A 25,335-nucleotide genomic window follows, 5' to 3' on the forward strand; every position below is an offset into this window, starting at 1 on the left:
ATTCTCCTCCCCTACATAGCTACTGAAAAGCTTGTTTAAACAAACAAAAAATCACATAGAATAGCTATTGTTCAAGTAGGAAGTACAGCATCTTGAGTACTTCTACTAAAGAGCTATGCAATAGAGGAATCATAAATTAATCAAAGTCCTGCACAAGTGTTGTGCCAACATCTGAGAACTGTGAAGCCTAGTACAAATCAATGTTTGCCAGAGAGAAAAATGACAAAGTTGGGAGAGAACGAGTCATTTTCAAGCTTTTAAGGATGCTAGAAATATGATAATTTTATACTATAGAAAGTATTGAATATGTCTGTTTTAGTCCACCTTTACTAAATACTGCAAGTCAAAATTAGGTTTTCAAAAGAATGACAAAAATTAAAAAAAAAAAAACACTTCTGTCTAAATATTTTCAGTTACAACTTTTGCAAATAACAACTCAAGATAATCGTAGCAGGAAAAGTTTAGAGGAAAAACCATCTCCCCCCCATTTGTTTACTTTGTGCATTTGGCAGTATTTCGCATATAGTCACTTTTACTCTTCCCTTGTAGTCCATTTGTCTTGATTGATGCATGGGTGTTTGGAGACGATTTGGTTGTTAAAGACAGTAAAAATACTTTACAAAAAAAGAAAAAAAAGTTAGGCAAACTTGAGGCTTGTCTACACTACAAATGCTTTGCTGATCTAGCTATACTGGCACAGCTATCTCAGCAGAACCTCTACTGTAGATGCAGCATGTGCCAACAGCTGTAGTTTTTTTGCATCTACATCGTGGGTTTTGCCGGTCTAAGAGTATCGAAAAACAAAAAACAGCCCCTAGCCAAATATAACTATGTTACCAAAACTTTGCATAGACTAAGACTACACTAAAAGTTAAGCTGACCTAACCCCCATTATAGACAGCGCTAGGTCAACAGAATAATTCTTCTGTTCACCAAGATATCATCTCTCTGGGAGGTCGATTAATGAAGTGACAGGAGAAACCCTCCTATCGCTGTAGCAAGTGTCTACACTAAAGTACTATTGTGGCGCAGTTGCAGCATTTCTAGTGAAGACAGCCTAACATTTGACTGTAAAACCACAAAAATGGGCTGAGGAAGTCAGTGGGAGATACGCATGTGAAACTTTTTTAAAAATTTACTAGATTTCAAGCTGAAAAGGTCTCTTTAAAATAAAATTCCCATTGACTTCCTTTAAATTAAACATTGGGGGGTGAGGGAGTGTTTGTTTTTTAAAAAGAAGATCAGGATCACCTTAAAACATTCCTTCCTTTCACTCCTGAGAAACTATAGACATAACTATTTCTGCTTATAGGGCTTCTTTGGTAAGCAGCACGCTCACTATGATGTCCATTTCACAAAAAATGGTTAAACTACAACAAACAAAAAGGGTGGATTTTCAGAAGCACTCAGCCTTAACCTTCACCTAAAAGTTCCCATTAACTTCACTGGGAGCCAAGTTAAGCCAGTGCTGACCTCTTCTGATAATCCCACATTACTTTACTACGTAAAGAAGAATCTTTTGGGGTTCGAGGCATTTCTGGACAAAAGCCTCTGTGGATTTGATAAAGCTGCCTGCCAAGTGCTATTAATATCCTCTAGGCACATTGACACGTTTGATTTTATTACACATACAACACTGGAATTCAAATTGAAGATCCTTAGAAGACATACACTTAAGAACATAAGAATGGCCCTACTGGGTCAGACCAAAGGTCCATCTAGCCTAGTATCCTGTCTTCTGACAGTGGCCAGTGCCAGGTGCCCCAGAGGGTATGAACACAACAGGTAATCATCAAGTGATCCATCCCCTGTCGCTCATTCACAGCTTCTGGTAAACTTTTGTTACTGCTTTTAAAATAACATTTTTTTCCATTATGGTTTTCTCAATATTGCCCAGCTAAACAATATTAATTCTATTTTAGCTGAAGCCAGTGCCTCAGACTTGAATTCGTTAGATCAAACAATGGAAGTAACATAGCCCTTGATATAATAGCATAATAATGTATTCAATTAATAGTATTTGTCCAGCTCTGATTATCTTAATTTCTATTTAAAGTGTTAAATAGCAGATTTTCAAAAGCTTAACAACTTAATCATTTACAAGCCTATTTAAATTAGGCCTCTTTTAGCAAACCCAGATGATTTATAAATTCAGTTCCAACAAACATTTCCAAATTATAACACTTGCAATGAAACTTACGTATATGATTTTCCAGAACCAGTCTGTCCATAAGCAAAAAGACAGGTATTGTATCCCTCAAAGGCTCTTTCTAGGAGCGGTACTGCCAAAGCCTTATATATCGTCTTCTGGCTGGCAAAGTTAGGATGACAGTGGTCAAAAGACCAGAATGAAAAGTCATAAATGAAGTCATACATTTGTTTTGTTTCTGGATGTCGCACAACTGTCTCCTGGCCACTCATGGAGACCACTTGGGATGCTTTTTCTTTTCTCTCTCTGAATAAGACACAAAAACAAACTTTACAGATAAATGTAACATTAAAAACAAAGTATGTTATGGCGGTCAACTCAATCAATTTTGTGATCAATTATTTTCGTAAGAGCCAAGGTGTTTTACCTTTATGTAGAACATCATCATCTAAGAATGAACTGTTTAATTTTGCAGAAAAAAAATAAACAAGTCTTTTACATGGAGCAGTGACCTATAACATTTTCTACCAGTGGTTGCCCATCCTAGCCTGAACTACATTAACGTGCTTCTTAATTTTTTTTCTTTATTTAGAAAGAAATCAGATCTTTACACATACATTATGTGTCAAGCGAATGAACATCTTTAATTGAAGGACCATTCTGCCTACTTGATATGTATAAAAAGGTTGTTTATGATACCACACATTTAATTTAGCTCAGTGTATAAAATAGACCTACTCTAAAATGAAAGGTTGACTTTAAAATAAAGCAAAAAGAAAAGGAGTACTTGTGGCACCTTAGAGACTAACAAATTTATTAGAGCATAAGCTTTCGTGAGCTACAGCTCACTTCATCGGATGCATTTGGTGGAAAAAAAAAAAAGTTTTTTTTCCACCAAATGCATCCGATGAAGTGAGCTGTAGCTGACGAAAGCTTATGCTCTAATAAATTTGTTAGTCTCTAAGGTGCCACAAGTACTCCTTTTCTTTTTGCGAATACAGACTAACACGGCTGCTACTCTGAAACCTTTAAAATAAAGCTGAAGGTTTTTAATATGGTCAAATAAAATACTTGCTACATTCTTTCTAACTATGCACTGTAACTGTTTGCCTAGTAGACCAACTGAAATGATTCAGGAAACATTAGCAGTTAAACATTACTAACAAATTAAAAATTATATTACATTGCTTCTACCAGAAAACAATGATTCTTTTGAACATATACTGTAGAAATTTTAAACTGTCCAAATCAATCTCTGAAAACAGTTGATTACTAACCTGTCACTGAAGGGCCTTACTCGCACAGCCACAGTCACTTTACTGTTTTCTACTTTGAGAGGATTTTCGTCCGTGAAAGCGTTCTGAGCTACAGTTTCTACTTTAAGTGCAGCAGGTTGCATAAATATTTGACTTCCTTCTGCCCTGGCACTTCTACTTATGGACAAAGAGTTGGATGCATTGGTGTTCTTTTTCTGTGCAACTTGAAGACAAGGAGTCCTGTTCTTAAGAGTAGATGTAGCTGGACTTTTGGCATACTGAAGAGTGCCACGCATTGGTGTAGCCTTTATTCCTTCTGTTGTACCACCTTTCCTAGGTGTTCTTTGTCTTTCCAAACTGCCATATTTAGCAACTGAATTTCGTATCCTTTCCTTTCCAGTCAGTTCATTAAAATTATCTTTTTCATTCAGCTTTACCCCTGGGGTCCTGTTAACAAGTTTTGTTGCTATTAAATGTGCTGATCTAGGAACATCATTGTGAATTTTGGCATCAGCAATAGTTGTCCTGTATTTCAAACATTTACTATTCTCATTTCCACTTGAACCATTAAAATTAGCAAGGGAATCTTTATTTTTCAGATCAAAGCATCTCTTTCCATTCATCTGACCTTCAACTAACTGAGTACTAGATTTAACGTAATGGGTGTTGTTAGTACTAATGCCTGGTGGAAATACATTTTTGGTGTTTGTCTGTGCAACAACAGAATCACTATTTTCTATCTCAGGTTCACTGTTCTTACTGGTTTTATGTTTCTCTATTGATCCAGTCCCCATACATCGCTGCAGGGTAAGTCTTCCATCTGTTTGGGTATTTTCAACATCTTGTGCTGTGTTCTCCTCCAACTGTTTATCAATAGAAGTGGATATTTTGCTTGCTCCAGTTCTTCTCTGGAGAGTTAACCTACCTTCAGGTTTAAATGTAACTGAAGAATCACCTGCATTTTTACAGGCAGAAATCACATAGGTCCTATTTATTTCTTTGGTCTTAGTCAGAGAGAGAGAGAGTGAATTATCTTTTTCATTTTCTGGTCCCTGTGATTTAAGCTGCTGTCCAAACCTGTTGCTTTTAGGAAAGGTATTTTGTGGAGTATTTTTTTGGAAAGAAGAAACACCAAGCACATCCGTGTGATTTCTAGTAGGAACTGTGTATATGGGCATTTTGGCTTCAAGTACGTTTTAATTTTAGGATTTAAAAATATACACCCAAGCGTTTCCTGAGAGATTAACTTGATTTTTAATTTTATCTTCTCTACAATCGAGTGAGCCACCATCCAGCTTTTACATGGAATCTGTAAAAGTAAAGCAAACATTTATTTTTATCCTGAAGATTGCAAGTTATTTTTACTACAACATATTCAAGTCCTTTGTTGGATAATATATATTCAGTCTGATGTTTAAAGTAAATGATATCCCCCCCTTCTACCTCACACACACAAAACACACATTTGATTAAACTGCTACTGGCCACAACATTGAGAATCATTGCAATAGAGTGAGATGCAAACTTTTATACTGGTGACCCCTTTCACATAGGAAGCCTCTGAGTGCAATCCCCCCTTATGAATTAAAAACACTTTTTTATATATTTAACACAATTATAGATGCTCAAGACAAAGCAGGATTTGGGGTGGAGGCTGACAGCTCGCGACCTCCCACATAACAACATTAGGTCCCAACCCCCAGTTTGAGAACCCCTGCCCTATTGGATGCAGGTTTGGCCAGAGTGAGTCACACATTTGTGACAAATTGTGATTTTTGCAATTCATGTCTAAGAGAATGTCTACACTGCAATCGGAGGTATAATTTGAAGCTCACGTAGGCATACCTGTATCAGCTTTAATCTAGCTCAGAGGTTCTCAACCAGGGGTACGTGTACACTTGGGGGTACGCAGAGGTCTTCCAGGGTATATATCAACGCATCTAGATATTTGCCTAGTTTTACAACAGACAACATAAAAACCACTAGTGAAGTCAGTACAAACTAAACTTTCATACAACTTGTTTCTACTGCTCTACATGCTATACACTGAAATGTAAGTACAATATTTATAGTCCAATTGATTTTTTATAATTATATGGTAAAAAGGAGAAAGTAAGCATTTTTTCAGTAATCATGTGCTGTGACACTTTGTATTTTTATGTCTGATTTTGTAAGCAAGTAGGTTTTAAAAGAGGTGTAACAAATCAGACGCCTGAAAGTGGTACAGTTGTCTGGAAAGGTTGAGAGCTACTCATCTAGCTAGTTCACTAAAAATAGCAGGGAAGATGCAATGGTGCAGGCTTCAGCACAGGCTAGGAACACAAGTAGGTACCCAGGGTTCTGGGCAGGTTTAAACAGCCCATTCTGAAGCCAATGGCACCATTTCTTCACAGCAGCTCTTAGCCGTATTAGCTAGATTAAAGCTATTGTGGGTACGACTACATGAGCTCCAATCACGCCTCTTAGAATAATGTAGATGTATCCTAAAAATTAAGCACAGATCCTAAAGAAGCTCCAGATGGTACAAAATGCAGTAGTCCAACTTAGTAACACTGGTCACCATGAGCATGTCACCCTATTGCTCTACTCTTTACACCAGTTCCCAGTTGAAGAAAATCCAATTCAAGGGCTCTTCTTCCTGATATTCAAAGTCCTCCATGGAATGACCTCTAGCTACCTAAGAAACTGCCTCTCCTGCTATCATGATGATTTCCCATATCTAAATTCCACTGGCACCATGAAAGTATCAATCAAAAGGAGGAAGCCTGTGAATGTAGGAAGCAGATCTATTACAGGAACTGTACCTAGACTGAAATGCACAACCAGAAAAAATAAGAATGACTAGTAACTACACTATGTTCATAATCAAATGCAGATCTATATGGCTTATTTCCCACTCCCTATGTCCCACACACATACACAACAGAGAAGGGGGGGGAAACACCTTCAATTAATCAAGCTATGTCTCCTAGGATGGCAAAGGGAGACATTTTTTGTTTTTTCTATTTTTTAAAAGACTCGAGAGGCACTCAAGCACTATAGCGTTGGGGTCCATGATGTAAGTTACTACATAGATTTGACAGATCAGACACACTCAGATGTGTGTCACTCCTGATTATGCAACATTTTAAGTGTGATCTGATTATATAGTGCCTTCAATCATCCAGATGCATCACCTGGAATTTCAATGAGGCACAACAATCTTAGGTATCCAACTGCCCTTAAAAGTCAATATGAGCTGGATACCTAACTCCTTAGGTCCCTTTGAAAATTGCAGACATTTTACATAGCAACACAGGTCAAAGAGTATTTTATCTAAATATATTGCTAATATATCTTTGAGGTGGATGGGCTGCATACAGAGAGTGAGGAAGGTTGACATGACAGCAGGGTTAGTTAAGACTAAAAGAAGTTTAAAATCCATCCCTTTTTAACTATGGTTTTTGTTTTTGAATTTGATAGTGAGAAAAACCTTAATTTTCTTCCTATAGTTAATTGCTCTCTCCAGTTTTGCCCTTTTCATAATTACAGGACAAAGTTTACATAGCTCAAATGCTGGAAAGAGAGTAAAATGCCAAAACAAAACCTATTAGCCAGCCATCAGCTTGGTGTAAGAAACTATTTCTATAGTATTTGGAGTTTGCACAACAGAGATTTGAGAGTGTTCCCTTTGAGCAATGATTTATGTTATATGCTTTTGGATCATTTACTACTATGGTCTCTAAATTATCCTTATTTCATTTTGATTTGGCTTTAAAAATGCTTAAGATTGAAGATACATGATCTTTCTTGTTCCAGTATAATTTGTAACTACTTAAGGAATATTACTTCTGCAGCAAGATTAATCTCTCAGTTTATTGCTGCTTTCATTTTATGAATTTTTGACAAATAAGAAATAAAGAAAATATACATTTGTGACTGAGCTATTTGTTTAGATATAAAATCCAAGTGTTCAAAATTAGGTTAAAGCTTAAAGAGATCAATGAGCTATTACTATATCCACCAAATCCATTCTCTTCAGAAAAAGGCTGTCAGATAACATGTTACAATTTTTGTATAGTCACAAACTTTCACTTTTATGCCCCAAATTCAGCTGCGTCACCAACCCTTCACAAATGCAGTGGTGCAAGCCTATGAACTATCCCCAGTACCAGTACTCATTTTGTAAAGATACGTTTGGCCATAACATGTCAAAACTACCATATTTCCCCAAATGTAATTTTAACAAAATAAATATCCCAATACTGGCAACAGATGTAATACTCTGTTGGCTGAGAGTGCCTGGCTTGGGAAGGCCAGGCGACAATTCCTTTCTCCCTTCACAGCTGTCTCAATGAAATCAACAGCCTCTCGCCCACGGAACAGCAACTTTCATGCATTCCTGTTCTTCCGGATAAGTTTCAGAGTAGCAGCCATGTTAATCTGTATTCATCGAAAGCTTATGCTCAAATAAATTTGTTAGTCTCTAAGGTGCCACAAGTTTCAGATTTCAGAGCAGCAGCCGTGTTAGTCTGTATTCGCAAAAAGAAAAGGAGTACTTGTGGCACCTTAGAGACTAACCAATTTATTAGAGCATAAGCTTTCGTGAGCTACAGCTCACTTCATACAAATGCATCCGATGAAGTGAGCTGTAGCTCACGAAAGCTTATGCTCAAATAAATTGGTTAGTCTCTAAGCTGCCACAAGTCCTCCTTTTCTTCTTCCGGATAAGGTAACCCATTATCCAACTGCATTGCGAGGCACTACGAGATCGGAGGTGGGTCCGTTTGGGGCCCTCTTTTAGAAGGCAGAGCTCCCTGGAAGGGCAGACCCTAAGGCAGCAGCTCAGGGCTGACTCCAGCCACTTGTAGACGCTGCGGCTGCAGGTGGCTAACGGGGTACTCTGTGCACTAAGAGCGGGCTCCCTGTGCTCGGCAAAACAGGGCCCCACTCGGACCTCAAGGCCGTTGCCCTGCACCTAGCCGGGTGCGTCAGGGGCAGTTAGCAAGGCTCCGCCTCAGGGCAACAGGCCCCGAGGCATTCAAAGCAGGCGCGAATGACCGTACTTCCCCTAATCAACAGGGGGAAGAGTCTATTCCACTAGTACCCTCGTAGCCCCCTCACCACTAGGGAAGGGCCCCGGCTTGGGGAGGGAGAGCGGACAGCTCCCGGGGTACCAAATCCCATCTCCGGGGGCTAATGCGCGGGGGGAATGAGAGGCGGGTTCCTCCGCTGGGAGACCAGCCCGCCCCCGGCCTCCGCCCAGCTGCCTCACTTACCTGCCTCCAGGCAAGCGCACCAGCGGCCGCCGCCCTCCAGCGCCCTGTTCGAATGCGCCGCGCCGCCCGCGATTGGCTGCCGCCCTGGTCGCGTCAGACGCAGCACGGCCGGGGCGGGCCCTAGGCGTTGCCTGGGGAACGGTCTTCCCTGCTGCGGCCTGGGCGCTCGTGCTCTGCTCTGGGGAGCGGGGAGATCGCTGCCGGTCCCAGTGAGGGAGGCTCCCCAGCGCGCCCCCTGCCCAAATGTCCTGCTCTTCCCAAGGGCTGACTCTGGCTTTGTGACAAAATGACCTTGCGCGCTGAAGCAATTGGCCTTCCGTGGGAAAGCAGGTGAAGCCCTCCTTCGCATCATGCAAGGTTTACTAGCAAAAGAGGCAGGGCACCCTCAAGCAATCGCTAAGGATTTCCTTTGAATATTTGCAGGTTTCAGAGTAGCAGCCGTGTTAGTCTGTATTCGCAAAAAGAAAAGGAGGACTTGTGGCACCTTAGAGACTAACAAATTTATTAGAGCATAAGCTTTCGTGAGCTACAGCGATGAAGTGAGCTGTAGCTGACGAAAGCTTATGCTCTAATAAATTTGTTAGTCTCTAAGGTGCCACAAGTACTCCTTTTCTTTTTTTGAATATTTGTTCTCACTTTTCTTTCTAACGAGCCGTTTGGAAGCTGGGAGAAAGCGCCCCACCTGAAAGTGTCCCTGCCATTCTTATGCTCAAATAAATTTGTTAGTCTCTAAGGTGCCACAAGTACTTTTCTTCCTGCCATTCTTGGCTCTTATCCCATCTCCCCTGCTCTGCACCATTTTCAGCTATTTCCACACTGCTCCCTACACAAAAGCCCTCTCTGAGCTGGCCCCCTAAGGCCAGAGCCTTCTCTTTCAGATCTGTGCTCAGGACCTCGCTGTGCTACAAATCCTATAATGCATCCAATGAAGTGAGCTGTAGCTCACGAAAGCTTATGCTCTAATAAATTTGTTAGTCTCTAAGGTGCCACAAGTCCTCCTTTTCTTTTTTGCGAATACAGACTAACACGGCTGCTACTCTGAAATCCTAAAATAAATCAATCTATTACTAGTTGCTGATTAAGATAGTTGATACTTCATTTATAACTAGCTGCTGAAAGCCTGTGCTGTTACCCCACTGTGATTCATAAAGCCATGTGTGTAAAAAAAACCAAACCTGAAAATGGCAGAGACCTTAAAACTAATGGCGAAAAGCATTTTGAGCATGTACAAATGGTTAGGCAATAAATCTTTTTTGAATGGTCAAAGATTACTTCTGCTACCTTGCATCTGATTTTAAGAAAAATATAAACATTACTAAGATTTTGCAGTACCTATAAGCAGTGGTGAGCCGGAGCTGGTTCTCACTGGTTCGCTTGAACTGGTTGTTAAATTTTGAACCAGTTTTAGAACCGGTTGTTAACCTGCTTCCCTGCAGGGGGCGCTGAGGCTTTGATGGGCTCCGGCCACCGGGGGCGCTGCGTTGCGGGAGTCATGTGGGCTGGCCCTCGGCACAAGCCCTGCTGCTGCTGCTGCTGCTCCCCTGGCCCTGGGGCTCCAGATGCTGCCTGGTGGGTCCGCGGCTGCTCTGCTGGGCTTGGGCTGCGTCCTGCTGCTCTCCCCATGAGTACCCACCACACTGCCCGCAGCCAGCCCCTGCCTCCAGCCACCCCCTGCCTGCAGCCAGCCACCCCCGCATCTCCTGCCCGCAGCCAGCCCCATCTCCAGCCACCCCTGCACCCACTGCCCACAGCCAGCCCCTGCCTCCAAAAAGAAAAGGAGTACTCGTGGCACCTTAGAGACTAACAAATTTATTTGAGCATAAGCTTTCGTGAGCTACAGCTCACTTCATCGGATGCATTCGGTGGAAAATACAGTGGGGAGATTGATATACACACACAGAGAACATGAAACAATGGGTTTTATCATACACATTGTAAGGAGAGTGATTACATAAGATGAGACATCACGAGCAGCGGGGGGGCGGGGGGAGAAGGAAAACCTTTCATGGTGCCAAGCAAGGTAGGCTATTTCCAGCAGTTAACAAGAACATCTGAGGAACAGTGGGGGGTGGGGTGGGGGGAAGAAATAACATGGGGAAATAGTTTTACTTTGTGTAATGACCCATCCACTCCCAGTCTCTATTCAAGCCTAAGTTAATTGTATCCAGTTTGCAAATTAATTCCAATTCAGCAGTCTCTCCTTGGAGTCTGGTTTTGAAGTTTTTTTGTTGAAGGATAGCCACTCTCGGGTCTGTAATCGAGTGACCAGAGAGATTGAAGTGTTCTCCGACTGGTTTTTGAATGTTATAATTCTTGACATCTGATTTGTGTCCATTTATTCTTTTACGTAGAGACTGTCCAGTTTGATCAATGTACATGGCAGAGGGGCATTGCTGGCACATGATGGCATATATCACATTGGTAGATGTGCAGGTGGACGAGCCTCTGATAGTGTGGCTGATGTGATTAGGCCCTATGATGATGTCCCCTGAATAGATATGTGGACAGAGTTGGCAATGGGCTTTGTTGTAAGGATAGGTTCCTGGGTTAGTGGTTCTGTTGTGTGGTGTGTGGTTGCTGGTGAGTATTTGCTTCAGGTTAGGGGATATCTAGACGTAAGCAAGGACTGGCATGTCTCCCAAGATCTGTGAGAGTGATGGATGGTGCGTCAGGATAGGTTTTAGATCCTTGATGATGCGTTGGAGAGGTTTTAGTTGGGGGCTGAAGGTGATGGCTAGTGGCATTCTGTTATTTTCTTTGTTGGGCCTGTCCTGTAGTAGGTGACTTCTGGGTACTCCTCTGGCTCTGTCAATCTGTTTCTTCACTTCAGCAGGTGGGTATTGTCGTTGTAGGAATGCATGATAGAGATCCTGTAGGTGTTTGTCTCTGTCTGAGGGGTTGGAGCAAATGCGGTTATATCGTAGAGCTTGGCTGTAGACAATGGATTGTGTGGTCTGATCTGGATGAAAGCTAGAGGCACATAGGTAGGAATAGCAGTCAGTAGGTTTCCGATATAGGATGGTGTTTATGTGACCATCGCTTATTAGCACTGTAGGGTCCAGAAAGTGGATCTCTTGTGTGGACTGGTCCAGGCTGAGGTTGATGGTGGGATGGAAATTGTTGAAATCCTGGTGGAATTCCTCAAGGGCTTCTTTTCCATGGGTCCAGATGATGAAGATGTCATCAATGTAGTGCAAGTAGAGTAGGGGCATTAGGGGACGAGAGCTGAGACCCCTGCCTCCAGCCAGCCCCTGCCGCACCCCCTGCCCTGTCCGCAGCCAGCCTGTCTCCAGCCACCCCCGCACCCCCTGCCTGCAGCAGCCCCTGCTGCACCCGTCTGCAGCCACTCCCGCACCCCCTGCCTGCAGCCAGCCCCTGCTGCACACACCCCCTGCACTGCCCGCAGCCAGCCCGTCTCCAGCCACCCCCGCACCCCCTGCCCTGCCCGCAGCCAGCCCCTGCCCTGTCTCCAGCCAGCCCTGCACCCCCTGCCTGCAAACAGCCCCTGCCGCACCCCATGCCCTGTATCCAGCCAACCCCTGCTGCACGCACCCCCTGCACTGCCTGCAGCCAGCCCTGCACCCCCCATGCCCTGCCTCCAGTCAGCCCCTGCCGTACCCCCTGCCGTATCCAGCCACCCCCGCATCCCTGCCCTGCCCGCAGCCAGCCCCTGCCACATGCACCCCCTGCCCTGCCCGCAGCCAGCCCCTGCCGCATGCACCCCCTGCCCTGTCTCCAGCCCGCCCTGCACCCCATGCCTGCAGCCAGCCCCTGCCGCACCCCCTTCCCTCTATCCAGCCAACCCCTGCCACACGCACCCCCTGCCCTGCCCCACCCGCAGCCTGCCCGTCTCCAGCCAGCCCCACACCCCCTTGCCTCCAGCCAACACCACACCCTCGTCTCCAGCCAGCTCCGCACCCGCTACCCTGCCCGCAGTGAGTCCTGCACCCCCTGCCTCCAGCTAGCCCTGCCCCATGTCCACTGGTGCCCTGCAGTTCCCAGGGCAGTAACCCTGCACACCTGCTTCAATGAGGGGGGCAGGGAGCAGCTGGGACCCACACCTCTAGGGTGACCAGACAGCAAGTGTGAAAAATCAGGATGGGGTTGGGGGGTAATATGAGCCTATATAAGAAAAAGACCCCAAAATTGGGACTGTCCCTATAAAATCAGGACATCTGGTCACCCTAGCACACCCCCAGGGAGTGGCAGGGACCCACACATGTGAAACGGAGCTCATCTCTAGTTCAGGCCCATCTTTTTAAAAAAAAAACTTTAGGTAGGGTTATCATACATCCGTATTTTCCCCGACAGGTCAGGCTTTTTGGTTCTTAAATCGCCCTCCGGGAGGAATTTTTAAATTTTAAAAATTCCTCCCAGGAAAATACAGACATATGGTAACCCTGTTGTTACAAAAAATACATACTGGGGCACATCCCTTAAATTGGAACTTTTCATAGGGAACCGGTTGTTAAGATTTTGGCAGCTCATCACGGCTTCCATCCGAAGCAAACCTAGTTCAGCTCAAACAATCAATCGTCCAAAGATTTCTTTTGGCTCAGATAAAAAGAGCTGCTTCCTTTAGACCACAAGGATCTTCATTTAAGACCTGGCTTTAGGATAAGCCACCAGATGCCGTACGGTGCTTGTCTAATTGTTTATGTCTGATCTGGTGTCTGGACAACAATTGGGAGATAGATTATATGATTTGTTTTATCTCAATTAAGATTAATAACCCTTCCACTACTCTACTCTTTCTCTACATTAATAAAACATTATAATCCAGGTTTTTTTTATTTAGCTATTGCTTCATATTGAGCAAAATTACCAATTTTTCTCCCACAAAATTTCCACAGAAAATAATCCAAAAAACAGGACAGTAAAGCTGTGTTCTATACATGCTATATGAAAATACAATAACCCACCCATGTTCTTTACTAGAAAAATACTGCTAGCTGTTTAGGTTATCAGAATATTCATCAGTTGCATAATCTTATATGTTCTGAGTAGTTTTCCAGTTGGCCTTAAAGCATTCAGCTCTGTTATAGGGCAGGTAAAACAAAACAGCTGGTATTTAGAAATATTGTACATCAGCCAAACTAAAATATGAGACAAGGTAAAAATATTCCAGCAGAGGGAGACAAAAGGAAGGATAAAGTTCAAAAGCAGCAGCAAAGTAAAACAACACATGACTGTTTTCCTAATCTTAATCAAACTATGTTAACAAAGCAGTATCTGGAACACAGTACAAATCAGGATGAAATACTAAATACAATATTTTAGCATAAATATTAGCATTTGGCACTGATCAAATGGAAAATAATTTAAAAAGTAAATAAAGCATTCAAACTTGGAAGGGTTAAATTCTGGTAAGTGCAGACAGTGCTGTGTCATTTCCAGTACGTGCATATGCACATTCACACAGATCTTGTCTACATGAGAACATCCAGGAAAGTTAATTTGAATTAACTAAAGATGTTAATTTGAAATGGGTTAATTAAACATTCAATCTCTGTTATTCAGAATTAGTGCCCTTAATTTGGTGTAGTTAGACACTGGAATTGAATTAAGGTCACTTTAATTCTGAATGAGGATGTTCACACTGGGTTAATGTGGTTTCACTAATCCACTTCAAATTCACACCTTTAGTTAATTTGGATTAATTTTCCTGCATGTCCTCATATAAACAACCTCATACAAGACAAAAGCAGTATTGATAATGTGTTGGTATTCTGGCTGTTAACCTGAAGTGGGCACCCCTTCTGAAGTTCCTAAACTGTGGCCCACTGGTGATCATATAACAGCTGTTTTTGTTTTGAAATGAGACAAATGGAACAGATTAGTGGGGGGAGATGAAATAGAGCAGAAACAGAGAATGACAACTTTCTTCAAAAAGGACAAACTATTTATTGCACTAAAGACAGCTAAAACCACATACATTATTTCCTGATGCTCTTGTTGCCATAGGAATGTTATGAATGGGAGGGTAGGTGTCTGCAAGAAAACCGCTATGAAGCGGTTCATACTATAAATTAGAGAACTACTAATATACGAGTAGGAATAAATAACACAGTAGCAGTGCCTAGGAGCAACATCTATAGCAGGTCAAGGTGGCCAGCTGGTGAAACATGTGGACAATAACCCCTTACCTCCATTATGCCTCTCCATAACTCCAGTTTTAGAGGTCCACTAAGAAAAGGTTCTTTACAGTATTTCAGGGGATACAGGATTGGGGAAGACATGTTCCTCTGGTTTTTTGCATATCACATAAAAAGGAACCCATGCCTTTGTGAATTCCATATTGGATTATTGTCTGGGATTTCCTTGAAGACCATCCAGAAGTTTTAGATAGTGCATTAGGATGGACATGGAACATGTGTCACCTTATCACCAGAGATTGCAATAGTTTCCAATTAGTCTCCAGCTGCAATTTAAGGTGCTGTGTTCTCAATAAAGCACTATATAATGTACCTGCTGATAATTTCTGAGATCACTCTCTCCCTCTTTATCATCTCAATTGAGATAAGTGGGAGCACTTTCTGCTAACAGATCTTAGATTTGAATTGCAGTGGCCTGGAGGGAAGGCTGTACCTAAATTTGTTTCCAGGATAGGTCTGAAAAAGCCAATCTTTTGAGATTCAGGGTATAGTACAAAGCTCTATTTATTCCACTCTTGGGCTGCTGGGATGACATGGAGTGAGCTGTGGTCCGTGTGGAATAGGTTTTATGTTTGTTTTTTTTTGCTTTTATCAACATTAGTTTTAATTGTGTTTTTACATGTGTCCAGATGCTTGCAAAGGATGCATTTTTATAAATCAAGATATATATATTATATATATATCTAACACAAAACAACTTACTTTTGAGCTATCTTGAACCAGCGGGTTACTTTAGTACGAATGCAGATCTAAATAAATATCTGCCTACATAGCAAATATATGTTGTCTTTCCAGAGGAAAAAGGCACGTTTCCATAAACCTCTGTTTTCATGTACTGTATAATTCCACACTCATCCACATGCCTATACAAGTTTACATAAGACTTCAATTTTCCTGTACTTATTCAACATTCATTCTGTAGTCTGTCTCACTCAGAAAAAATGCCTGAGTAGGATAAGAGTTTTGTTTTTTTTTTTTAAATGGGATGGATAAAAATGGACTGTCCTCTCCTGAAGTTTCATTAATGATGGGAAGATGGTACTTTATTCTGTAATGAACTCGGTTTTTAAAAGATACTGCAGGGTTTGGGCAATATATACAAAATAAATTTAAAATATTAATTGATGGGTTTTTACTGAAGGGAATTAAACGGCTTTGTTGACAGAATGTCTTGCAATAGTTTTAGCATATAGGATCACAAGCCGGCAAACAGTTATGCACATGCTAAATTTTAAGTACATATGTAGTGCTCTTGAAGTCAATGGGCCACATCCCCAGCTGATGTAAACTGTCCAACTCCATTGCTTTAATGCATCTACAAAAATTTACACAAATTAAGGATCAGGCCCAATGAGACTACTGTGCTTAAATGTAAGCATTTCTTTAAGAGTTTGCCGGATCAGAGCCTAGAGAACCAGATTAAGTCCTGTTGAGGTCAAGAGCAATTGAAAACTGCTTCCCTTCATGATCTATCTGATTCTGTTGGGGTTTTTTTAGGGCTGTCAAGCATTTAAAAAAAACTGATTGGGATTAATCACACTGTTAAATAGTAATAGAATACCATTTATTTAAATATTTTTGGATGTCTTCTATATTTCCAAATATATTGATTTCAATTACAAAACAGAATATAAAGTGAGCAGTGTACACTTTGTATTTATTTTTGATTACAAGTATTTGCACTGTAAAAAAACAAAACAGTATTTTTCAATTAAACTAATACAAGTACTGTAATGAACTTACAAATGTAGAATTATGTACAAAAAACTGCATTCAAAAATAAAACAACGTACAACTTTAGAGCCTACAAGTCCACTCAGTCCTACCTTTTGTTCAGCTAATCGCTCAGACAAACAAGTTGGTTTATATTTGCAGAAGAAAATACTTCCCGCTTCTTGTTTACAATGTCACCTGAAAGTGAGAACAGGAATTCTCCGGGCACTATTGTAGCTGGCGTCACAAGATATTTACATGCCAGATGTGCTAAAGATTCATATGCCCCTTCATGCTTCAACCACCATTCCAGGGGACATATGCCCATGCTGATGATTGGTTCTGCTCGATAACAATCCAAAGCAGCGCGGGCCAACGCGTGTTCATTTTCATCCTCTGAGTTAGATGCCGCCAGCAGAAGGTTGATTTTCTTTTATGGTGGCTGAGGTTCGGTAGTTTCTGCATCTGAGCGTTGCTCTTTTAAGACTTCTGAAAGCATGCTCCACACCCCGTCCCTCTCAGATTTTGGAAGGCACTTCAGATTCTTAAACCTTGGGTCGAGTGCTGTAGCTATCTTTAGAAATCTCACATTGGTACCTTCTTTGCGTTTTGTCAGATCTGCAGTGGAAGTGTTCTTAAAATGAACAACATGTGCTGGGTCTTCATCCAAGACTGCTATAACATGAAACATATGGCAGAATGTGGGTAAAACAGAGCAGGGGACATACAATTCTCCCCCAAGGAGTTCAGTCACAAACTTAATTAACATATATTTTTTTAACTAGCATCATCAACATGGAAGCATGTCCTCTGGAATGCTCGAAGCATGAAGAGGCATATGAATGTTTACCATATCTGGCACTTAAATACACTGCAATGCTTGCTACAAAAGTGCCATACAAATGCCTTTTCTCATTTTCTGGTGACATTGTTAATAAGAAGAGGGCAGCATTATCTCCTGTAAATAGAAACAAACTTGTTTGTCTTAGCAATTGGCTGAACAAGTAGGACTGAGTGGACTTGTAGGCTCTGAAGTTTTACATTGTTTTGTTTTTGAGTACAGATATGTAACAAAAAAAATCTACATTTGTTTAAATTGCACTTTAACAAAGAGTGCACTATAGTACTTGTATGATGTGAACTGAAAACTATTATTTCTTGTTTATCATTTTTACAGTGCAAATATTTGTAATAAAAAATATACACTTTGATTTCAATTACAACACAGAATACAATATATGTGAAAATGTAGAAAAACATCCAAAATATTAAATAAATATCAATTGGTATTCTATTGTTTAACAGTGCAATTAAAACTGCGCTTAATTTTTTTGAATTAATCACGTCAGTAAATTGACAACCCTATTTTTTTTAATAGTATAACATTCCACCTTAGCAGCCCAATCATGTCCCCATTAACAGAATCAGATTGCTATTTCATGTTTTAATTACTAGATCTAATTTTTCTCATTTCTCTAATATGAAGTTGAAGAAACCACAGTCCTTGCTAGCCCAAATGACAGAGGGGAAAAAAAATCTTCTTTATGTTGTATAGTACTGGAGCAGGATTTTTTTTTTTTTTATTACTGGTTTCAGACATGGGATGGCAAGAAGAAACCAATCATTTTTAATAATTCATTGTGACCCATAAATGAAAACTGTGGGGGTGCTCAGTATTGAGGATAATTAGATATTGATTTGAGGGTTAAAGGGACATTCTTAAAACATTGTTAATTTAACAAGAGTTAAAAATATTTGCAGATAGTAAACATGTCCATGCCAATTAGTTTTACAATCAAATTTTTCTGTTTTAAAAATATTCCTCTCCCCTCCACTTCAGTGCAAAAACCCCACAGAAACAACAAGGAAAGAACAGTGAAAATAACTATATAAGAAGATGTTGTCACCTACACAAAGTAAACAAACTGAAAAAATGCCTTTAGATGTTACTGTACTTTTAGACCGAAGTGCAATTTTTAAATTTGGAATGTCCTTTTAGATCAGACACTATTTGGGGATGGAGATGAAAATCAGACTCAGGATTTCTCCAGAAAAAAGGTTACACATTTTAAAAAATAACTTTGAACGATCTTATACCAATGATATAAATTCATGTTTAATTATTACTGAAATACAGTGCTTTCATTATATTTACACATTTATAAATATACCACCATTAATCACTTCTGAGAATTACTTTTGTCATGTTTTCTAATAATGTCCATGAGATTATCACCTGTTACAAGACTATTCTGTGATTGTTTAACTTTCTGTTGTTCTTTTCTCTTTTGGTCATGAAGATAAGGGGAGTTTAGCAACTGTGGAGGAAGAATCATGCCTGTTGGTTTTACTCTCTTTACAACATCCCAAAAAAGCTTCTTGCTGTTGTTATTGATAAAAGTAATTGCAGTTCCACTGTGACCCAGCCTTCCTGCTCTTCCAACCTGCAAATGAAAACAAAGTTTATTTTAAAATTAGCATTAGTAATCTATCTCCCTTCCAAATAAAAGAAGACTGCTTAAACTCCATTGTGTGATAGTTTAAAAATCTATTTTTGTTGCAGCAATACTGTATATTGGGTGTTCTTACATGAAATTGGATATATAGTAGGCCTGTCAAGCGATTAAAAAAATAATCGTGATGAATGAGTGATTAAAAAAATCAATCATGATTAATTGCATCATTAATTGCTCTGTTAAACAACATTTATTTAACTATTTTTGGACATTTTCTATGTTTTCAAATATGTTGATTTCAATAACAGAATACAAAGTTTAGAGTGCTCACTATTTTTGATTATAAATATTTGCACTGTAAAAAACAAAACAAATAGTATTTTTCAATTCACCTAAGTACTGTAGTCCAATCTCTGCCATGAAAGTTGAACTTACAAATGTAGAATTATGTACAAAAAACCTGCATTCAAAAATAAAACTATGTAAAACTTAGAGCCCACAAGTCCAATCAGTCCTGCTTCTTGTTCAGACAATTGCTCAAACAAGTTTGTTTACATTTGCAGAAGATAATGCTGCCTGCTTCTTGTTTACAATGTCACCTGAAAGTGAGACGGGCATTTGCATGGCACTGTAGCAGGGCAATGTAGCAAAGTTTTACATTGTTTTGTTTTTGAGTGCAGTTATGTAACAAAAAAAATCTACATTTGTAAATTGCACTTTCATGACAGAGATTGCACTACAGTCCTTGTATGAGATGAATTGAAAAATACTATTTATTTTCTTTATCATTTTTGCAGTGCGAATATTTGTAATAAAAATAATATAAATTGAGCACTGTACACTTTGTATTCTGTGTTGTAATTGAAAGATATATTTGAAAATGTAGAAAAATCAAAAATATTGAATAAGTTGGTATTCTATTGTTTAACAGTGTGATTAATCACAATTAATTTTTTAATCGCGATTAATTTTTTTGAGTTAATCACGAATTAATTGCAATTAATCGACAGCCCTAATATATAGTATTGTCATGGGCAAGTCAGTACTCTGAATGCTCTACTAGCTCTTAGTTGTTTCACAAAAGTAGTAGGGTCTAATAGGTTGGAACTAAGCAAAACATTAAATATTGCTATATGGGTAAGCAGAGTTCCCATTCATTATTTCATTGACATTTCAGTTTTTTCCAACAAAAAATGAAAGGAGAAGTAATAATGTTTAGTATACACATATGCGTTATAAAGGTATAGGAACTGAGATACTCCTTCACATTGAGACGGTGGAGAGGGAGAGTTATATAAACACCATTGGCAAATAGAGGCATTGTTTTTTTAGTGTTCCTTCATTAATTCAGACTGAAGGTTTGGTGTTCCTTGCATAGGATGGAGGAGAGATTCTTCAGGATTCCCTTCTTCCTGCCCTCCTAAAGGGAACTTTTCTGGAGGTACGTCCATCCCTATGCATGCATCTTTCAATTCAGATCATGCATGGTCTTGTTTTATTTTTTCCAATGCTTTAGCAAATATCTCATTTATGTTTAAGATACACACATCTCTTTACCTGATGTACGTATTCGTCCATGCTTGAGGGCATATCAAAATTTACTACCAGTTTGACATTGACAAGGTCAAGCCCTCGCCCAAGGACTCCAGTGCTTACTACGACTTCATATTTTTCCTGAAATAATCCCTGAAGGGTGGGAAACAAAATAAATTATAATTACTTTCTATGTATGTTTTTTTTCCCTTGCAATTCCCCTTTTGAGACCTGTTGTAAAAGGACAAGATACTGTTGGTTCAAATAAAGGGCAGTGTCATAATTTGCACAACAGACTATTCTGCTGCTGAAAAAAGAAGAAAAACAGTGCCCTACTGTACTCCTGATTTACGTAGCACACACAAATAAAATTTTGTGATTCAATGAGTCCTGCTTAAAATGATACAAAACACCAATTCAGCAAGTCACAAAACCAGTCACAAATTAACTAATGTTCAAGTCAATTCCCATTTAAAATAAATAGAGTAATCTAGAGTATTTAAAATTGTATTTCTACTAATACTTCAAGAAAGTGGCTATCTGTGCTCTCATTTCAGTTTTCCATAAACTCTAGCATTCATTGTGAAAACTCAATAATACAAGACAGATTTAAGTACTTTCACTATGTATTTCCTTCACCCCAAAGAACAATATTCTGAAGAATAAAAATTATGCCTGGAGTTTAAAAACAAACATTAAATCCACTGGTCTCTGGAATTGCATTAGTCAGCTTTTACATAAGTGACAGACCACGAAAAAATGCCTACTTTACTAATTCATTAAAACTAAATTATCTTTTTAAAAATAAGATGGAATGTTTCATAGTGACGTAGAGATCTCTATTTTAGGAAGTACAAACCTGCAATATATTTGTTCTTTCAATTTGTGATTTATCAGAATGCATCGATATGCATTGTAATCCTGTGATTTTATGAACAGCATCACTCAAAAGATCTGCTCCTAGCTTGCAATCCACAAATACCAATACTGGAGGTTTGAAGAGTTTCTTATCCTGTAAAATTAAAATAGTTGTGTAAAACCTACTGTATCAGCATAGTTTATTTCTGGTCAACCACAGCTATTTATTTACAATTGCTCATTTTCTCTTCAGTAGATTTTATACATTAGATTGAAACAAGCATTTTTTTTTAAATCCTCCCAAACTCCTAATAAAAAAGGACAAGATTTAAGCCCTAATCCTGCAAATACTTGCACACATGTGTAATGTTACTCATGAGTCAAATTAAACACATGCATAAGGGTTTGTAAAATCAGGTCCCTAGTTTGCCTTGAAACAACTTCAAAAATAATCTTTTTGAAGATGTGTTTTAAATACAAAAATGGTGACTTTTTAAAATGTGAAATAGATCTGAGTTTCACTTAAATGCACATATTAATCTCTTATATAACTGCAGCTAAAATTACTTCAGAATGCTCATAAAATAAACCTTAGAATTATTGAGAGGATTAAGGCCCTCATGTCTTTTTGTTTTATCAGGGAACCCCCAAGGAGACATTCTTGAACGTGGTGGGATAGATAATGTACTGTCCATTACTGCTCTTGTTTGCCTCACACATATTTGCACTAGATAGGCAAGAGCTAAATTAAACTAAAATTAAATTAAATTTTATTCACTACAAGTATAGACATAATTTGCTAAACAAAACACTATACTAACATTTAATATTTCAAATAGTTTTTTCTTTTTAGATGGTTCTTCTACCCACAAGATAATCTGGCGAACATTGGAACATGGGAGATTCTTTTCTCCAATGGTTATTCTCACAGGATTCTGCAGAAGTTGATTTGCCAGCTGCTCAATGCCAACTGGTATTGTGGCTGAAACCAATATGGTCTGACGATCACTGGAGATGTTTTCCAAAATATCCAGCACTTGTTGCTGGAAGCCCATCTTTAACATGGTATCAGCCTAAATGAAAATATTAATTTAAGACAGTATGATGTTTTTCCTAATAATTTTAAGTATAGTATACAAAAAGACACAGGGAAGCTCTGACGATCATGCACTATTCTTTAACTGACATAATGAACGCTAGCGTAGCGACACTGTCACGAGATTAAAATCAGTTCTGATTTGAGTAGTCAGAAGAAAAGCTACGAAGAGGAATAGGCACACTTATTCTGTTGACACTCGTGGGGCGCTGTGGTGGAGCTTGCGCTCCTATCAGTTATGTAAACTGACATGACTACAGCCACTCAAGCATCTTTTACATTACACTAAATTCACTTTTTAACCCTGAGAAGTATAAACTATATTTTAATAAACATTGTGTTTAGTTGACAATCAACCACCTCGCCTGGGACTCCTGTTAAACCATTAGAGACTATGACCCTAATCCAGCAAAGCATTCAACCACGTGCTTAACTTTAAAGCATATGCTAAATTCCAAGCAAGTCAGTGGGACTACACACAAACTTAAAGTTAAAGACTTGCGTAAGTGCTTTGCTAGATCAGGACCTATATTAGGCAGCCACTTTTTATTTAACAGTCAGAATATGAGAGCTCTTAACAGTGGACATTATCACTGTATTTTGACAGCACTTGTTTCTAATTGCGGTATTTAACTTTATATGAACTTACTTCATCCACAACTACGATTTTAATACCATGGAGCTGAACAGAGCTTTGTTTTAAAATATCTAATAGTCTTCCGGGTGTTGCTATTATAACCTATAGGAAGAAAGCAAAACATTAGAAAAACAAGCTAATATGAGTTAAAGCTATATGAAAATTGTATGCAGTCCTTGAAAAATAGTATGTTTGACATTAGCACTTGCAAGCATTGGAGGACAAAAATGCAAGCTTTCTGTTTTTAGTAGGGACAGAAAAAGGTGGGTGACTGTCAAGGGTACGTTACAGTTACAGCACATTTGTACTAATTATCTGTATTTATGTAATTATTCACGCTCAAATGCAAAGAGACTCGAAATTCCTGTACATGATTCTCTGAAGCTGTGTGTAACTGAAAACAAATGGAACAATTAGCCCTCTGAAGATGATACCTGGAATTTATGAATGCCTGCAGTATGTTCCGTGCCACAAAAATCTAAATCCTAAAATCAAGGAACTAAAGTGTTTCCTGTAGTAAATTATAATTCCTCACCTAAGTAAGTGGCAAATTATACCCTTTGAAAGCAGCAAACATATAAAGATGAGAAATCATTTCGAAATCTTATTCTTTATATGTAAAATTCAGAAGGATACATATAAACGTTTCATATCTGTCAAGAAATTTATATTACTATTAGGGCTATCAAGCAATTAAAAAATTAATTGTAATTACTCACACTGTTAAACAATAATAAAATACCTTTTATTTAAATATATTTGAATGTTTTCTACTTTTTCAAATATATTCATTTCAATTACAACACAGAATACAAAGCGTACAGTGCTCACTTTATATTTATTTTTGATTACAAATATTTGCACTGTAAAAAACAAAAGAAATAGTATATTTCAATTCACTTAATACAAGTACTGTAGTACAATCTCTTTATAATGAAAGTTGAACTTACAAATGTAGAATTATGTACAAAAAAAACTGCATTAAAAATAAAACAATGTAAAACTATAGAACCTACAAGTCCACTCAGTCCTACTTCTGCCAATCATTCAGGCAAACAATTTTGGTTACTATTTGCAGGAGATAATGCTGCCCACATCTTGTTTACAATGTCACGTGAAAGTCAGAACAGGTGTTCGCATAGCACTGTTGTAGCTGGAATCACAAGATATTTACGTGCCAGATATACTAAAGATTCATATGTCCCTTCATGCTTCAACCACCATTCCAGAAGACATGCATTCATGCTGATGATGGGTTCTGCTTGATAACGATTGAAGGACATAAATGCACATCATATAGAGATCAAGCACAGGGGTTTATTACATATAGCGCTGACGGAGTGTCACCTCACTTATTAGGCTCAGAGACACTGTCAATCGATTACAATGGAATACATGGATTTTCATGGGCAAGGGAAAGTGACGGTGTAGGCGATCCCACATCCCCGGATAGGTTTAGCTGCAAGACATGATAGCACAGTAGCCAATGTTAAAGGCTACATAATGTCTCCGCCCATGGTCTCAAGTTAACAAATTAACATGTAATTAGTACTTTAATAAATATATTAGTATAAAATATATATGTTGAATTCTGCTTTGGGGTCCATAGGAATGAAGTAGCTCCTTTGATTGTCAAACAGATACATATCTAGGGGTAAAAGCAAAGAAACAGTGAAAGTATATGGCAATAAAGATTGTCTTTCAAGTTGTTCATTTGTGTTTTAAGGGAGGCATTGATCCTTGGGAAAGGGAGGAGGCCATATCTTATACTGACATGCTTTAACCTTTCATAAAACTCAAGGTTGGATATGTGGGAGCAACATCTCCCTACAGAAGAAACTAACACAACAGAAACAGGGCTTCTTTGTTCTATTTGCAACTTTAAATAAGACACAATTATTGCTCCCAACATCTGGCATTTTGCTGACCAGGCATATCTAGCAAAAGCAAGGTTATCTTTGGTTATTCTGCTTTCTCTTAGCTAATCACTATTTGCTAGGCCTCTGACCTCTTGACCAAACTTTGGACTTGTACACAAATCCATATACCAGGTTATTACATCAGCAATGAATTTTAACCCTTCAACAATCCAAAGCAGAGCAGACCGATGCATGTTCATTTTCATCATCTGAGTCAGATGCCACCAGCAGAAGGTTGATTTTCTTTTTTTGGTAGTTTGGGTTCTGTAGTTTCTGCATCAGAGTGTTGCTCTTTTAAGACATCT

General features: G+C 39.1%; 2 protein-coding genes across 22 annotated transcripts in view; both read right to left on the reverse strand.

The window, feature by feature from the left end:
- The window catches only part of KIF14 (kinesin family member 14), a 130,704-nt gene extending 126,121 nt beyond the window's left edge, over positions 1–4,583 (reverse strand). For all 8 annotated transcript variants that reach the window (XR_006273758.1, XR_006273759.1, XR_006273760.1 and 5 more), the window contains exons 1-2: positions 3,427–4,583; positions 2,201–2,455 (exon numbers count right to left, since the gene is read on the reverse strand). Coding sequence is in view for 4 of the 8 variants with exons in the window: in XM_043490878.1 (XP_043346813.1) it covers positions 2,201–2,455; positions 3,427–4,583 (1,412 nt within the window). In the remaining 4 variants the exon portion in view is untranslated. The remainder of the gene's footprint in view (positions 1–2,200; positions 2,456–3,426) is intronic.
- Positions 4,577–25,335, reverse strand: part of DDX59 (DEAD-box helicase 59) — a 39,287-nt gene continuing 18,528 nt past the window's right edge. For 11 of the 14 annotated variants that reach the window (XM_038412435.2, XM_043490879.1, XM_038412433.2 and 8 more), the window contains 6 exons: positions 23,124–23,213; positions 22,200–22,451; positions 21,380–21,532; positions 20,545–20,673; positions 18,768–18,975; positions 16,459–17,203 (listed from right to left, as the gene is read on the reverse strand). In XM_038412435.2, the coding sequence (XP_038268363.2) occupies positions 16,965–17,203; positions 18,768–18,975; positions 20,545–20,673; positions 21,380–21,532; positions 22,200–22,451; positions 23,124–23,213 (1,071 nt within the window). In that variant the 3' untranslated portion in view covers positions 16,459–16,964. Of the gene's footprint in view, positions 4,715–16,458; positions 17,204–18,625; positions 18,976–20,544; positions 20,674–21,379; positions 21,533–22,199; positions 22,452–23,123; positions 23,214–25,335 lie in introns of those variants that run through there. The other 3 variants (XM_043490885.1, XM_038412428.2, XM_043490886.1) reach the window with 2 other exon arrangements.

Source organism: Dermochelys coriacea, chromosome 8 (genome assembly GCF_009764565.3).
Source record: "Dermochelys coriacea isolate rDerCor1 chromosome 8, rDerCor1.pri.v4, whole genome shotgun sequence".
NCBI lineage: Eukaryota > Metazoa > Chordata > Testudines > Dermochelyidae > Dermochelys > Dermochelys coriacea.